Here is a 17,408-nt window from a genome sequence, read left to right as displayed (position 1 = left end):
AAATTTTAAGAAGAAAATACGATTTAATATTAGTTTTTAATATTTACTTTAATAATCATGTTAGCTGTGTTAATTTTATGATTTGTTTTAAGGGACCTTTGCATACCTTGTGGACAATGGGACCTACCTGTAGTCAATATGCTCAGGTGTTTTGGGCATATATTATAGAATTTACAGCATAATGTTACTAACTTCAATTGTTATAAAGTTTATGGTAATAGCTGCACGTTTATGACATTGCTGATTATTTCTATAATTCATTTAATGTAAAAATCATTAGCAGTGACACACCCCTCAATTATACATAGTATCAATATCTATGATAAAATACTATTAATTTAACAATTATGCCTGCCCTTTATGATGTGGTTTCTAGAGTTATGTTTCTAGAAGCATTTAGAAGTATTATATGCTTTCAATATAAGAGAAAGTTGTGATAAACTGGGGGAAATTAACTTCTATCTTGGATGTCTCTTATTATAGCTTCATAAACATACTCACAAATGGAGACAGCAAAAACATCAAAAGTTCCCTATAAATTTGCAACTTTGGCACTGTTGGGGGTAGGTGAGAAGCTGCCGCCAAGAGTGACTCCTTAAATAGGACCTACAATCAAGGGGGTCATTTTATTCTAACACCACACCTCAACTATTTTAGACATGCAAGACGAAACACTCATTGTGGACTGTCACAGAGTTGAAATGTTCTTTGTGTCTCTTTTGCCCCAGATGTGGACCAGCTAGTGAAGTGCTCCCACGAGCGTTCCATTCATCTCTTCATTGACTCTCTGTTGAATGAAGAAAATCCAAGTAAGGCCTACCGGTGCAATTCCAGGGAAGCCTTTGAAAAAGGGCTCTGCCTGAGTTGCAGAAAGAACCGTTGCAACAACTTGGGCTATGAGGTCAATAAAGTCAGAGCCAAAAGAAGCAGCAAAATGTACCTGAAGACTCGTTCTCAGATGCCCTACAAAGGTAGGCTGGAGACTGTTGTAAATAGGAAAATTGATTTGATCCTATTTTTCTTATCATGCTTGTTGCATCACATGTACTGATTCTGTCCATTGCAACAGAGATGATAAAACGATGTTGCTAAACTCCGATCCCTCACCTGTGTTTCTGTTGGTAGAGAAGGAGTTGTACTAATCCATTTTACTGAAGCTCCTAATTCCCATTGCCAGTAAGACCCAGGGCACAAGTGCACTGCTCAATGCAGCAGCCCTGCTTGCCACCATCCTTTGTACTTGTGACCATTAGCATGGACCACTGCATTAGCACCAGGCTCCAAGTTAATCTGAAACCATTCATCCAGGGTCAGCAAACTATGGCCCATGGGCCAAATCCAACCCACCACCTGCTTTTGTAAATAAAGTTTTATTAGAATATAGCCACACTAATTCATTTCTGTACTGACTAAGGCTGCTTTCATGCCTCCACAGCAGAGCTGAGTAGTTGGGACAGAGACTATTTGGTCCCACAAAGCCTAAATTATTTACTCTCTGGCCCTTTATAGAAAAAGTTTGCAAACTCCTAAAGTTTGCTTTCAGTGAAGGCAAGAACCACCTGTATTTGAAAATATAACTATTCCTGGGAGGGAAGTCTATACCAAACTTTCTAAGATATTCCCATTTTGTCATGAATTTGTTCACAGTTGAATTTCAAACTTGGCAGCTTGTTCAGAGCAAGACCTGCAGGAATTGAAGGGAGACAGGAAGAGGAGATAATCAGATAAATCTAGAGAGAGGGACTAATGTCAGAAAGGCTAGTTTATGTGGAGTCCAGGTGGAAGTATGAGGGAAGAGATGGCATTGAAGAACAGTTTCCCAGGGTAAAATATATCTGAAAGAGGCACCCATTTTTAAGGTGGTTTGTTAGAATCTAGAGGTGCATTTGGTGGTCCAGAGGTTTGGAGCATCTATAATTCAAGGAAACATTTTAAGCAATGAGGGAATCCTTAGTTTCCTTGACTTTTCAGAGTAGGGAAGTGTGTGTCAGGTATAGAGGAGACCATAATCTTCTGAAGAATTGGGCAGGGCTCACTCATCCCCAGCATCCTGCCTCAGTGTTCTCTGAGGACACTTCGGCAGTCAGAGTTCCCTTGCTCTGGTCTGTGGCGATGCCTGCAAGAGCTCCATTTAACCCAAACTCTTTCTCTTCATCCTTTACAGCTGTGTTGCAAGCCTGCTGCCTTTCCTATCCCTTAACCTCTCCCGCATCCCATCTACTCAGGGTTTTTAGTAGAGATGGGGAGAGTAGGAGGAGGTGTGGAAGTTTAAGTACCTGCTTCTGGAGGCTCTCTCTAATACAGAACACTTTAGGAACTGGCTGTCTTTACAGCCTCACTGGTGATTTAATGAAATAATGTTATTGTGAGCCTATTATTTACTGACTGTGTGCTAGACAGTGGAGAATAGAAGGTACACGTGACCCTCTGAACTGAAGGAGCCTACATACAGGGTAGGGAGGTCAGACATACCCAAGAAACATGAAGAAACATGGTCACATACAGTGACAGTAAAAAATACCAAATGTGCTTGTTCCAGATGCTAAGGGACAAAACAGCCAAGGAAAGGTGGAGTTCATAGTGAAAGCTTCATGGGAATTTTGGCCTCTTGGTTTGATCTTCCTAGTACCCCATCAAAGTTGACTACTTCCTGGGTTGGCTTTAGCAATTCAGATACACCTGGATTCTTCCTATCCACTACAATCACACTTTAATGCAAGGGAGTAGAATTCAAATTCTGAATTTTCTAGTAGTGAGCACTGTACAGACATGAAGAAATCTTTCCAAGCCACACATAATTATAGTCATGTATGAGCACTTCCTGTTGATCATTAGTAAGGTACTGTCTGTCGTTCAGAATTGCCTGCTTATTTCGGCTGTAGTGTTCCATAAAGACTGATCAGAGGTTGTTCTGCTTTTCTCCCTACAGTCTTCCATTACCAAGTAAAGATACATTTTTCTGGGACTGAGAGTGATACACACAGCAACCAGGCCTTCGAGATCTCTCTGTATGGCACTGTGGCCGAGAGCGAGAACATCCCTTTCACCCTGTGAGTAGCCACGGAACATGACCTCCAGCATGTGGGTTTATCATGGCACTGCTACCTGCTCTAATCATTGGTCTGAGGAACAGAAGAGGCATAGGACACCTAGAAAAACACATATTTAACAGAAAAATTTTTAAAAAGCTATATGGCAAAAGATGTTCATTGCAGTGGTACATATAGTAGCATAAATTAGAAGCAAGGCAAGTGTCCAAAACTGAGGCAATGGCTAAGTGAATTGTGGTTTAACAAATCAAGAAAATCAATCTAGCCTCTAAAAACTGTAATTATAGAAAACTAGGTAAAACGTGGCAAAAAGTGAAAGATAAAATATGAAGTGAACAAATAAAGAATAGAGAATTGTATTATGTACACTATAACTGTAACAAAGGACACGTTCACATATCAATACAAATTGAAAGGGAATACATGAAAATGAAAATAATATCTCTAAATGGTGGACTTATGAACTTTTTTCTCTTAAGAATTATATTACATAGTTCATACTGTTAGGATAAAAGTTGGAATACGTTAAAGGTACACATTAGTGTAGATATTGTTTAAAATACACTAAATGCCATTGACATGCATCTTGCATATTTTGTTGGACATTTTTTGCATTTGAAAAATATTCCCCGAAGAGTAAAGCTATTTATATCTTAGGAGGAAGAAAAAGGAAAAAAAAAACCACCCTGCTTTCCAGAACTAACTAAATATGTTGATTTTTTATTCAGGCCTGAAGTTTCCACAAATAAAACATACTCCTTTCTAATTTATACTGAGGTGGATATTGGAGAATTGCTAATGTTGAAACTCAAATGGATCAGCGATTCGTACTTCAGCTGGTCCAACTGGTGGAGCAGCCCCGGCTTTGCTATTGAGAAGATCAGAGTAAAGGCAGGAGAGACTCAAAAAAAGTAATTAAATTTATTTTTCTCCATTCATTTTTTAAAAAAATGGTTATTTTGCCTTAATCTCTAGCCTACAAAGGTAGCTCACATGTTTTTTTCTTCTTTTTTCCTTTAACATCTTTATTGGAGTATAATTGCTTTACAATGTTGTGTTAGTTTCTTCTGTATAACTAAGTGAATCAGCTATATGCATGCTATATGCATACTATATCCCCATATCCCCTCCCTCTTTTGTCTCCCTCCCACCCTCCTTATCCTACCCCTTTAGGTGGTCGCAAAGCACCAAGCTGATCTCCCTGTGCTATGCTGATCTCCTTGTGCTATGCGGCTGCTTCCCACTAGCTATTTTACATTTGGTAGTATATATATGTTAATGTTATTCTCTCACTTTCTCCCAACTTACCGTTCCCCCTCAAGTCCATTCTCTACGTCTGTGTATTTATTCCTGTCCTGCCCCTAGGTTCTTCAGAACCATTTTTTTTCTTTTTTTTTAGATTCCATATATATGTGCTAGCATATGGTATTTGTTTTTCTCTTTCTGACATACTTCACTCTGTATGACAGACTCTAGGTCCATTCACTTCACTACAAATAACTCAATTTCGTTTCCGTTTATGGCTGAGTAATATTCCATTGTATATATGTACCACATCTTCTTTATCCATTCATCTGTCAATGGACACTTAGATTGCTTTCATGCCCTGGCTATTGTAAATAGTGCAGCAATGAACATTGTGGTACATGACTCTTTTTGAATTATGGTTTTCTCAGGGTATATGCCCAGTAGTGGGACTGCTGGGTCATATAATACTTCTAGCTTTAGTTTTTTAAGGAAACTCCGTACTGTTCTCCATAATGGCTGTATCAACTTACATTCTCACCAACTGTGCAAGAGGGTTTCCTTTTCTCCACACCCTCTCCAGCCTTTACTGTTTATAGACTTTTTGATGATGGCCATTCTGACTGGTGTGACGTGAACCTCGTTGTAGTTTTGATTTGCATTTCTCTAATGATTAGTGATGTTGAGCATCTTTTCATGTGTTTGTTGGCAATCTGTATAACTTCTTTGGAGAAATGTCTATTTAGGTCCCCTGCCCACTTTTGGCTTGGGTTGTGTGTTTTTTTGATATTGAGCTGCATGAGCTCCTTATACATTTTGGAGATTAATCCTTTGTCAGTTGCTTCGTTTGCAAATATCTCCCATTCTGAGGGTTGTCTTTTGGTCTTGTTTATGGTTTCCTTTGCTGTGCAAAAGCTCTGAAGTTTCATTAGGTCCCAATTGTTTATTTTTGTTTTTATTTCCATTTCTCTAGGAGGTGGGTCAAAAAGGATCTTTCTGTGATTTATGTCATGGAGTATTCTGCCTGTTTTCCTCTAAGAGTTCTATAGTGTGTGGCCTTACATGTAGGTCTCTAATCCATTTTGAGTTTATTTTTGTGTATGGTGTTAGGGAGTGTTCTAATTTCATTCTTTTACATGTAGCTGTCCAGTTTTCCCAGCACCACTTATTGAAGGGGTAGTCTTTCCTCCATTGTATACTCTTACCTCCTTTATCAAAGATAAGGTGACCATTTGTGCACGGGTTTATCTCTGGGCTTTCTATCCTGTTCCATTGATCTATCATTCTGTTTTTGTGCCAGTACCATACTGTCTTGATTACTATAGCTTTGTAGCATAGTCTGAAGTCAGGGACTCTGATTCCTCCAGCTCCATTTTTCTTTCTCAAGATAGCTTTGGCTATTCAGGGTCTTTTGTGTTTCCATACAAATTGTAAAATTTCTTGTTCTAGTTCTGTGAAAAATGCCATTGGCAATTTGATAGGGATTGCATTGAATCTGTAGATTGCTTTGGGTAGTATAGTCATTTTCATAATGTTGATTCTTCCAATCCAAGAACATGGTATATCTCTCCATCTGTTTGTATCATGTTTAATTTCTTTCATCAGTGTCTTATAGTTTTCTGCAGACAGGTCTTTTGTCTCCTTAGGCAGGTTTATTCCTAGGTATTTTATTCTTTTTGTTGCAATGGTAAATGGGAGTGTTTCCTTAATTTCTCTTTCAGATTTTTCATCATTAGTGTATAGGAATGCAAGAGATTTCTGTGCATTAATTTTGTATCCTGCTACTCTACCAAATTCATTGATTAGCTCTAGTAGTACTCTGGTAGCATCTTTAGAATTCTCTATGTATAGTATCATGTCATCTGCAAACAGTGACAGTTTCACGTCTTCTTTTCTGATTTAGATTCCTTTTATTTCTTTTTCTTCTCTGATTGCTGTGGCTAAAACTTCCAAAACTAGGTTGAATAATAGTGGTGAGAGTGTGCAACCTTGTCTTGTTCCTGATCTTAGAGGAGATGGTTTCATTTTTTCACCATTGAGAACGATGTTGGCTGTGGTTTGTCATATATGGCCTTTATTATGTTGAGGTAAGCTCCCTCTAAGCCTACTTTCTGGAGGGTTTTTATCATAAATGAGTGTTGAATTTTGTCAAAAGCTTTTTCTGCATCTATTGAGTTGATCATATGGTTTTTATTCTTCAGTTTGTTAATATGGTGTATCACATTGATTGATATGCATGTATTGAAGAATCCTTGCATTCCTAGGAAAAATCCCAGTTGATCATGGTGTTTGATCCTTTTAGTGTGCTATTGGATTTTGTTTGTTAGTATTTTGTTGAGGATTTTTGCATCTATGTTGATCAGAGTTATTGGCCTGTAGTTTTCTTTTTTTGTGACATCTTTGTGTGGTTTTGGTATCAGGGCGATGGTGGCCTCGTAGGATGAGTTTGGGAGTCTTCCTCCCTCAGCTATATATTGGAAGAATTTGAGAAGGATAGGTGTTAGGTCTTCTCTAAATGTTTGATAGAATTCACCTGTGAAGCCATCTGGTCCTGGGGTTTTGATTGTTGGTAGATTTTTAATCACAGTTTCAATTTCAGTGCTTGTGATTGGTCTGTTTATATTTTCTATTTCTTCCTGGTTCAGTCTCGGTAGGTTGTGCTTTTCTAAGAAATTTTCAATTTCTTTCTGGTTGTCCATTTTATTGGCATATCGTTGCTTGTAGTAATCTCTCATGATCCTTTGTATTTCTGCAGTGTCAGTTGTTACTTCTCCCTTTTCATTTCTAATTCTGTTGGTTTGAGTCTTCTCCCTTTTTTTCTTCATAGGTCTGGCTAATGGTTTAACAATTTTGTTTATCTTCTCAAAGAACCGGCTTTTAGTTTTATTGATCTTTGCTAGTGTTTCCTTCATTTCTTTTTCATGTATTTCTGATCTGATCTTTATGACTTCTTTCCTTCTGCTAACGTTGGGGGTTTTTTTGTTTTTCTTTCTCTAATTGCTTTAGGTGTAAGGTTAGGTTGCTTATTTGAGATGTTTCTTGTCTCTTGAGGTAGGATTGTATTGCTATAAACTTCCCTCTTAGAACTGCTTTTGCTGCATCCCATTGGTTTTGGGTCATCTTGTTTTCATTGTCATTTGTTTCTAGGTATTTTTAAATTTCCTCTTTGATTTCTTCAGCGATCTCTTGGTTATTTAGTAGCATATTGTTTAGCCGCCATGTGTTTGTAATTTTTAGTTTTTTCCTGTAATTGATATCTAGTCTAGCGTTGTGGTCAGAAAAGATACCTGATATGGTTTCAATTTTCTTAAATTTACCAAGGCTTGATTTTTGACCCAAAATGTGGTCTATCTTGGAGAATTTTCCATGAGCACTTGAGAAGAAAGTGTATTCTGTTGTTTTTGGATGGAATGTCCTATATATATCAATTAAGAATATCTTGCTTAATGTGTCATTTAAATCTTGTGTTTCCTTATTTATTTTCATTTTGGATGATCTGCCCATTGGTGAGAGTGGGGTGTTAAAAGTCTCCTACTATTATTGTGTTACTGTCGATTTCTCCTTTCATGGTTTTTAGCATTTGCCTTATGTATTAAGGTGCTCCTATGTTGGGTGCGTAAATGTTTATAATTGTTATATCTTCTTCTTGGATTAATCCCTTGATCATTATGTAGTGTACTTCTTTGTCTCTTGTAATAGTGTTTGTTATAAAGTCTATTTTGTCTGATATGAGAATTGCTACTCCAGCTTTCTTTTGATTTCCATTTGCATGGAATATCTTTTTCCATCCTTTCACTTTCAGTCTGTGTGTGTCCCTAGGTCTGAAGTGGGTGTCTTGTAAACAGCATGTATACGGGTTTTGTTTTTGTATCCAGTCAACCAATCTTTGCCTTTTAGTTGTAACATTTAATCCATTTACGTGTAAGGTAATTATCGATATGTATGTTCCTATTACCATTTTCTTAATTGTTTTGGGTTTGTTTTTGTAGGTCTTTTCCTTCTCTTGTGTTTCCTGCCTAGAGAAGTTCCTTTAGCATTTGTTGTATAGCTGGTTTGGTGGTGCTGAACTCTCTTAACTTGTGCTTGTCTGTAAAAGTTTTAATTTCTCTGTCAAATCTGAATGAGATCCTCGCTGGGTAGAGTAATCTGGGTTGTAGGTTTTTCCCTTTCATCACTTGAAATATGTCCTGCCACTCCCTTCTGGCTTGCAGAGTTTCTGCTGAAAAATCAGCTGTTAACCTTATATGGATTGCCTTGTATGTTAACACTAACCCTTGCTGCTTTTAATATTTTTTCTTTGTATTTAATTTTTGATGGTTTCATTAATATGTGTCTCAGTGTGTTTCTCTTTGGGTTTATTCTGTATGGTACTCTCTGTGCTTCCTGGACTATTTCCTTTCCCATGTTAAGGAAGTTTTCAAGTATAATCTCTTCAAATATTTTCTCAGCCCCTTTCTTCTTCTCTTCTTCTTCTGGGACCTCTGTAATTCAAATGTTGGTGCATTTAATGTTGTCCCAGAGGTCTCTGAGACTGTCCTCAATTCTTTTCATTGTTTTTTCTTTATTCTGCTCTCTGGCAGTTATTTCCACCATTTTATCTTCCAGCTCAGTTATCCGTTCTTCTGCCTCAGTTATTCTGCTATTGATTCCTTCTAGAGTATTTTTAGTTTCAGTAATTGTGTGGTTCATCACTCTTTGCTCTTTAGTTCTTCTAGATCCTTGTTAAATGTTTCTTGTATTTTTTCCATTCTGTTTCCAAGATTTTGGATCATCTTTACTATCATTACTCTGAATTCTTTTTCAGGTAGATTGCCTATTTCATCTTCATTTATTTGGTCTTATAGGTTTTTACCTTGCTTCTTTGTCTGTAACATATTTTTTTGTCATTTCTTTTTTTTTTTTCTCTCTTTTTGATGGGTGGTGCTGTATTCCTGTCTTACTGGTGGTTTGGCCTGAGACGACCAGCACTTGAGTTTGCAAGCAGTTGGATAGAGCCGGGTCTTGTTGCTGAGATGAGGACATCCGGGAGGCCTCATCCCAATCAATATTCCCTGGGGTCTGGGGTTCTCTGTTAGTCCAGCGGTTTGGACTCAGAGCTCCCACCATAGGAGCTCGGGCCTGACCTCCAGCCTGGGAACCAAGATCTCAGAAGCTTTGTGGCATGGTTAAAAACAAAAAAGGAAATCAGAAAGAAAGGAAGGAGCAGTACCATATCAAAGGATAAAAACAAAATAAAATTAGAAAGATAAAAAATATATTAGGAAAAATAAAACTATAATTGAAACAACTGCAACAAGGTAAAATAAAACCACACAGAAAAAAAAAAAATCCTTGGCTATGGGGGTGGAATTTAGGCAGGGGGTGGAACTTAGGCAGGGGCGGGGTTTTGGGTAGGGTGGTACCTAGGCTGGTGGGGGACTGACGCTTGAGCGTGGGGCGGGACCTAGGCGGGGTGACGTTCAAGCGTGGGGCGGGGCCTCTGCCTAGGAAGTGCACAGAAAGGGAGAAGCAGCACGTTGGAAGGAGGGCCTCTGGAGTGTGGGGTTCTGGGGTTTGGAGGTAAGGCCCTGAGTGAGTGTGTGTGGGTGGGGTTTAGGCTGAGCACATTGGAGGGGCCCTCAGAGTGTAGAGGTGGGGCCCTGGTTGGGGGTGTAGGGGTGGGGCTCAGGTTCTGCGCGGCAGGAGGGAGGCTCCAAGGGCAGAGGATTAGGCCCGCAAGCCCAACAGGCTTCCCATTTGCTAAGTGGACAGGGAAAGCACTGGCTGCATTCCCTTCCATTCCTTCACGTCCCACGACCACCGTCTCCCCCAGGGTCTCCCCCACCCCACTGGACCCGCTAACCGTGGGTGGGTCCTATGGTGTAGGAACTTCTCCCCTCCGCCAGCCGCCCCTCAGGGGTGCCGGAGGTCCGGCCTTTGTTTTTGCTCCCCCTTCTCACCCTCCCACTCCCTCAGGGCCAGCATGGCTGGAGGGGGCCTCGGTGGGTAGAGGATCAGGCCCAGGATCTCAGCAGGTTCCTCGGGGTCCAAGTGGGCAGAGGAAACCTGGCCACGCTTCCTTTTGATCCTCTGGCCCCCAGTGGTTCCCCAATTTACCCCTTCCAGCGTGGGATCCCTTCCCCACCCCCAGCCGCCCCTCAGGGGCGCCAGTCCCATCCCGCCTCCACTTCTCATCCCCCTTCACTCCCCCCATTCTCCGTGTTTCTACCTGGTCGCTGGGGGTTCCTCCAGTCCCCTTACGTGTCCGTGGTCCCCCACCGGTGCCTGGTAGGTGCCCTAGTTGTGAGGAGACGCGAATTCCGCGTCCTCCTAGTACGCCATCTTGACTCTGCCCCTCTCGACTTCGCCCCTCTCCATTCATTTTCATTCACTCTAATGTTATTACCTAGAAATAGTATTTATGGAGCCTCCAATGTTCAGGTGAAACTTTAGTAAGCTTTGTCTTTAAAACTACATTACCTAGATAATTACACCTATCATTTTTTAGGTGTGTTATTTTATTGTCATACTAGGGAAGTAATGGTATCTCTGCATTTTATGGAAAGAAAACCTAAACTCTGAATTGCCACAGTCATTGAGTGAGAGTTGAGATTAGAAGTCAAGAATCTCGGCTTCTCATTTAGCACTGATTCTTGCAAGCACAAAACAGTTATGCAGAGAACCTCAGAGATGCCACTTGGACATTCAAAGATTAAAACTAACCTCTTCAAGAAGGACAAGATTCCAAGATAATCTCATCCTCTCTTCCCAACCCCACTCCACATAGATAAAATGAATTGCATAGAGAGCCCCGTAAGATTTAAAATTTTATACTAAATGTACCGGGATTTTGCAAACTGTAGTATACTATTATTGTAAATAAAATGACTCTTTAAATTAGGATTGATAAGGAATTCTCTGGTGGTCCAGTGGTTAGGACTCAGTGCTTTCACTGTGGAGGGCCTGGGTTCAATCCCTGGCTGGGGAACTAAGATCCCCTAAGCCACGAGGCATGACCAATGAATGAATGAATGAATGAATAAATAAATAAGTGTTGATAATGTATTTCTCTTTTGTCATTTTCTTTTATAACCAAAAGCGGGGAAAAGAGGTTGTGAATGGAGAGGCTGTACAGAGTATTTGTTTTTCCAGCAGGGCCAGTTGAAGGCTAGTTTGTGAATTCCCTAATGCAGACACTAAGAAGTGGTAAAATTGATCTTGTATCATTTTTTGGTGAAAATATTGTGATTTTAAGCCTGTTCCAGGCTGTCTGTGCTGTCTGTGTGCCTGTCTGTACTGATGAACTAGCTTTACTGCTGGACAGTGGGTTAAGCCCTCAGATAACCCTCTGATTCGGATGTGTTGCTGACCTGAATGGCCTGAGTATAAACAGGTAATTATTGGAAATATCAAAACAATCAGAACGATTATGTAGGATTCAAACAGCCCTGACTGAACCATTTATTTTTGAACATTTTTATTGTTCCAATATGGTGTGCTCACGTCCATTTTCTTCCACAGGGTGATCTTCTGTTCCAGGGAGAAGATGTCTCATCTGCAGAAAGGAAAGTCACCTGTGATATTTGTGAAATGCCACGACAAGTCTCTGAATAGAAAGTCGGGCTGGTGAGCATCATGGGCTAAGGCTGTCTGAGTATCTTGAACTTGCTCTCTGAGGGATGCTGCTTCATGCATTACCCTTCACCCCTGAACTAAAGGCTTGGACTGAGTCTTGTGATCAGAGCCTTCGGGTGGCCTTTCTCAGGCCTCTTGCGTACACATTAGACCAGTGCATTTGCTTTTGGCAGTACTTCCTCTATTTTCTTCTTCTTTCTGTTCTTTCTGCCAGCTCTGACGTTCACCCCAGGTGCACTTTTTAGATTTTATTTTACATCTTGAACTACCACAAAATCTTCACTTCTGCTTTTTCCTGTACTGCCCCATTTACAGACCCTATGTGCAGTGGATACAACACAAGTTAGTAGCCGTGATTGCGGCTGTGGGTGCAGCTCCTCCCAGGATGTACCCAGGGGAGCAAAACATCAGCTGCAGCCCGAGTCCTCCTTGATTCTCCAAGTGCCAGCAGATTCCAGGACAGAGAGCCAAAGGGGCAGCCACCAAGCATCCATCTCAAAACCCCCAAAGACGAAAAGCTAGTGGACTTAGAGTTTAGGAGATGGTTCTCTTTTCCATCTCAAAACAACTGCCTGGCTCTTTTCTACCTGACCTTTAAGGCTAATCCACATGGCAGCTGTCAGCTGAATCATTCCAGAGTGTCAGTACTAAGTAGAGACTGAACATGTGACCTTCCCCGTCCCCTCCTGAATTCCCAAAGTGTGCCACTTTCATTCCTCCACTCATTCCACTGCCAGAAGCCAAGTGCTGATGGCTTATAAGTATAAAGGGGGAAAGCTTAGATCATATCATGTCATATCATAGAAGGCAGTGACATAAGAAACAATGGGAAAAGTTGGTCACAACATCATCTGGAAATAGAAAAGCCAATTGCTTTCGGTTTGTCTTCTCCCAGTTACATTTATAGACGAAAGTACAGAATAAGAATTTTCTAATCAAAAAAAGTTTATTAAAGACCCTAATGTGGAATATCTCTATTATTTTTAATTTCCATTTTATAAGATAGTTTATCCATGGATAATTATGGATTTTGAATAGATTAGAGAAAATAGGCAAAAAGATAATAAAATCATTGTAACTATCACCCAGGGACAACCCCCAACTAGCATTTTAATTCATATCCTTTCAGACTTTCTCTATGCACATGTAATATTTATATTTTTTAATTTTTTTAAATAATGGCATTATGACATATGTACTTTGAGTGACAAGATGAAGCCATCTGGATTGAAAACATTAATGTAAGAGCACTCAAGATAAACTTGAAATAGAGAATAGTTACTGGTATTGAGCCAGGGAGAATAACTGAATATTTATCTAAGTGGAGACTTCTACTAAGAGCTTCATTGCTTTGTTTTTCCTCATCACAAATCTGAGGCAATTTCACACTTGCTTTAACTCTTTGAAAGGAGCTCCTATATGAAGTTTTATACATTGTTTTTACGTTACCTATAAACATACACAAACACACCTCTGCATACATTCTCTCCAAATCATCCACAACTCTAAACATATAATGTGAATTTAAAAACAAAACTCGAAAAATTAGGAAATAACTCCAGCTGTTTATAAAGTATTTCTGGTCATATTGGTCATATTATTTATATAAGTTATAAGACTTTATCTGAGATAGTTATGATACATTCCTCACCTGATTATAAGACTACTGGAACAACATGTATTTAGAGAGCTTTTTTTTTTGTTTTACATCTGATCTTTATCTAGGAGGTAATTATGAATCAGACTCTGCAGTTTGTCGCCTCTGTGACTAAATTAATCAATCAAATAAAAGCTTCTCTTTCTCTCACTTTCTGATATAACTCGTTAGAACTCTCAAGAAAAGAAAAAATAGGTATTTTATTTAACAAGTTTTAGAAGTAAGCAATCTTCCTAAATTTTGAAATCATTTGGTTCAGTCTTCTGAGAATGATACTGCTTATCAGGACACGGCTAAGTATATATTAGAGTGTCTTTTATTGCTGTGAGCCTGCCACTTCCTCTGATTCAGTTTATTCTCACAACCTTTGTTCTGAACTTCCAGGTGACTACGTTTTCACCATGAAGGTAGTGGGGGGAGGGGGGAAGGGTTATAAAACACTAAGCAGGTAATAAATTGCCGTTCTTCCTCTGTTTTCTCTCAGAAACTGGGAAAATCTACAGAAGAAAGAACAGCCTATGAATTCTATGAAGAATGAAGTAACTTTTACAAAAGACGCCCAGTGCTTTGGGTGGTTAAAGGTGGACTTTCCTGAGTATTAATCCCAGCTCTATAGCCTTGTTAGTTATTTTAGGAGACAGTCTCAAATACTGAAAAGTGGCTAATTCAATTTGAGGAGTAGAGTGGCCAAATAGCACATCTTTCAACATTAAAAAATAGCAGATATGAAAAGCACTGCCTTCTGTCCTTTGAGAAAGAAATAAGAATTGTTTGGGCTCATGGTAAAATAATCAGACCTCTTCATATAGTAAGTTTAGCCATAGCCTAAAATTGATTAGAACCTCACATTTTAATTGGAATTCTGCATTTTCTAGACTGATAACCTTTTCAAAGTTTTCTCCAGGTCTAAATATAGAAAGTGATTTTCGGTGGCATGAGTCGGACCCATTTACTTATCAGTCAAAATACCTACTTTCTTGGAATGATCCTCTTGCCATTGGGATGTAGCCCAGGAGTTAACCAGGAACTAGTGACTTGGAGAGAGGAATGGAGAATGGAGTTGATAAAGCACTAAAGCTTTAAATACCCCCTGCGGTTGGTTGCATCATAAAAAAGTTACAAATTAAAGGACATATAATATTGAGATCAATTAAATCTTAATAGGCTTTACTGTTTATGGCTTAGTCTTTCCCCTTCCTTTTCTTGCTTTGTCTCAAGATTATATTTTAACAAATTTCCCTGGATAGGCGTTTAAAATGAGCCTGTTATCATCAGCTTACACATAATTTTAACTACAGAGAAAGAAAATGAAACAATAATTTTATTATCAGATTTTCTAAATTATATTCATTGATTTGAAGTCCTGTAATATACGATGGTTACTATTTAATTTTAGGCTTATTCAACCATGCTTCAGTCAGACTTTGAGCATGTCTCTTTCTTCCCTAATTTTGATAAGAAAATATGTGTTCAAGGTCAAATTTTGCATCATGCAAACTCTTACAAATTTTAGACAAGGATTGTTTTTACTAAGTAAAGAAATAGAAGAGTTACAGGATATATTCATAGGCAGTGCTTAAAACCATCGTGGGCAGTTAAAAGGATCCTCCATTGTTATAATCACATGGAATATCATGAGAGTTGTTGTTGTTTTTAACAACTAGTCAAGAGTGAGTGAACAATTATTTATAAACTAGATCTCATATTTTCAGAATGCTTTTCTATATATTATTATAAAATGATAAAGAAGTCAAATATCTCAGAGGCTATTGCTGGGAATCCAAACTGTGAATGTGTGTGGGTGTCTGAACACATATTCACATATGAAGCCCCACATGTATGATTATTCCTCAGCGTGGCTTGGAAGGTAAATGATCAAGAGATGTATTGGAACATATTGGAGTAGAAATTGTTCCAGTGGTGCCAGAACTTAAGCCCTTCATCTGAGAAATATGGTTTTGCCTGTACAAAATAGGATGAATGTTGTGATTGACATCAGCCAGCTTGGAATGAATTCTCTCTAAAAATAAAATGTTGTGCGACATGTTGTTGGCATCACCCTTTATTGTTAATTCATTAATTCTCTGGATTTGGGTTTTGAGCAAGTGTGCATCAACTTTAGAAAATATGAATCAAATCAGTGTATGCCCCTGGGAACTCTGGCTTCTACAGACTTCACTATATATATCAGCAATGCTTTGGCTTTAAATGTTATTTATTAGCTGTAAATATATGTGTGTATGTGTAAAGGGAGTTTGTACATATTGGAAAGGTCGTTGTGGCTATCTGCATTTATAGCTGTTTGGTGCTAACTTTGTACATGTCTTTATCAGTGACAGTCTCACTGAGCAAACTTACTCTTATGAAGTAATACAATAAAATGGGCTTTAAAAAAACACAAAACTTACTTAACTATGTGAAGAAATGGAATCTGCTTTTAATAAAATTTATGAAATTTTATTACAATACTAAGTCATTACTTTGTATCATTTAAACCCCTCCAAAAAGAAATTTATTCTTAGGGTAGATTCATTAAGCAAATTTTTACTGAGTAATCCTATGTTTAGTAAAAAATATAGCTTCTAAAAATTACAGTGCATATTATATTTTATTTTTTTATATTTACATGTGTACAAAGTCTTAGAGATCCTTTACATTATAGAGAAAAATGATACAGAATTTTTCCTAAAAAAATACACAGGACTTTCCTCGCCTGCCAGATACTTTTTAACAAGTAAAATGTTAGATTAATATAAAAATATCTTTCACCATTTTCTGGAATAGTGTTTCTATTTCTGAGGTCTGACCATTAGCCACAAAGTCAGTGGCATTTGTGCAATAAAATGAATTATTTGGGATGAGAGGGTGCATTTTTAGACCTTTTCTTTGAATTGTCTTGATAATGAGAAAGAACAACATACAGGGTCTTCCCTGGTAGTCCAGTGGTTAAGACTTCACCTTCCAATGCAGGGAATGTGGGTTTGATCCCTGGTCAGGGAGCTAAGATCCCACATGCCTCACAGCCAGAAAACCAAAACATAAAACAGAAGCAATATTGTAACAAAATTCAGTAAAGACTTAAAAAAGAAGGGGACTTCCCTGGTGGCTCAGTGCTTAAGAATCTGCCTGCCAATGCAGGGGACATTGGTTCGAACCCTGGTGTGGGAAAATCCCACATGCTGCGGAGCAACTAAGCCCATGCACCACAACTACTGAGCCTGCGCTGTAGAGCCCACGAGCGACAACTACTGAGCCCGTGTACCTAGAGCCCTTGCTCCTCAACAAGAGAAGCCACTGCAGTATGAAGCCCGCACACTGCAAAAAAGAGTAGCTCCCGCTCGCTGCAACTAGAGAAAGCCCGTGTGCAGCAATGAAGACCCAACACAGCCAAAAATAAATAAATAAGTAAATAAATAAATTAATTAAAAAGAAAAAGAACAACGTACGGTCCATCCATGTAACTAAGTAAGGATTGGTTCTTAGAACAATCAGTACTTCTTAGTACTCCTGCATCAATTTCTAGAGCAGGGATTGCCCTTCCGGGACTCAGAATAGCTTGCAATTAGTTTGACTTCCTGGTCCACACGTTCTTCATTTAAAGAGTTATGGATTGGGCTTCCCTGGTGGCACAGTGGTTGAGAGTCCACCTGCCGATGCAGGGGACACGGGTTCGTGCCCCGGTCTGGGAGGATCCCACGTGCCGTGGAGCGGCTGGGCCCATGAGCCATGGCCGTTGAGCCTGTGCGTCCAGAGCCTGTGCTCTGCAATGGGAGAGGCCACAACAGTGAGAGGCTCACGTACCGCAAAAAAAAAAAAAAAGTGTTATGGATTATACATTTTGT

At 39.1% G+C, this 17,408-nt stretch overlaps 1 protein-coding gene across 1 annotated transcript in view; it reads left to right on the top strand.

Moving 5' to 3' along the window:
• Positions 1-16,046, top strand: part of LPL (lipoprotein lipase) — a 29,632-nt gene extending 13,586 nt beyond the window's left edge. Inside the window, exons 6-10 of the mRNA XM_022562901.2 lie at positions 729-971; positions 2,930-3,050; positions 3,779-3,961; positions 11,796-11,900; positions 14,051-16,046. Of these exons, the coding sequence (XP_022418609.1) occupies positions 729-971; positions 2,930-3,050; positions 3,779-3,961; positions 11,796-11,900; position 14,051 (653 nt within the window). The 3' untranslated portion in view covers positions 14,052-16,046. The remainder of the gene's footprint in view (positions 1-728; positions 972-2,929; positions 3,051-3,778; positions 3,962-11,795; positions 11,901-14,050) is intronic.
• Positions 16,047-17,408: the final 1,362 nt, after the last annotated feature.

The sequence above is a fragment of the Delphinapterus leucas genome, chromosome 6, assembly GCF_059928025.1.
Source record: "Delphinapterus leucas isolate spDelLeu-1000000601 "Yukka" chromosome 6, BTC_Dleu_Yukka2, whole genome shotgun sequence".
NCBI classification, from domain to species: Eukaryota; Metazoa; Chordata; class Mammalia; order Artiodactyla; family Monodontidae; genus Delphinapterus; species Delphinapterus leucas.
This window is presented reverse-complemented; position numbering and strand designations above follow the sequence as displayed.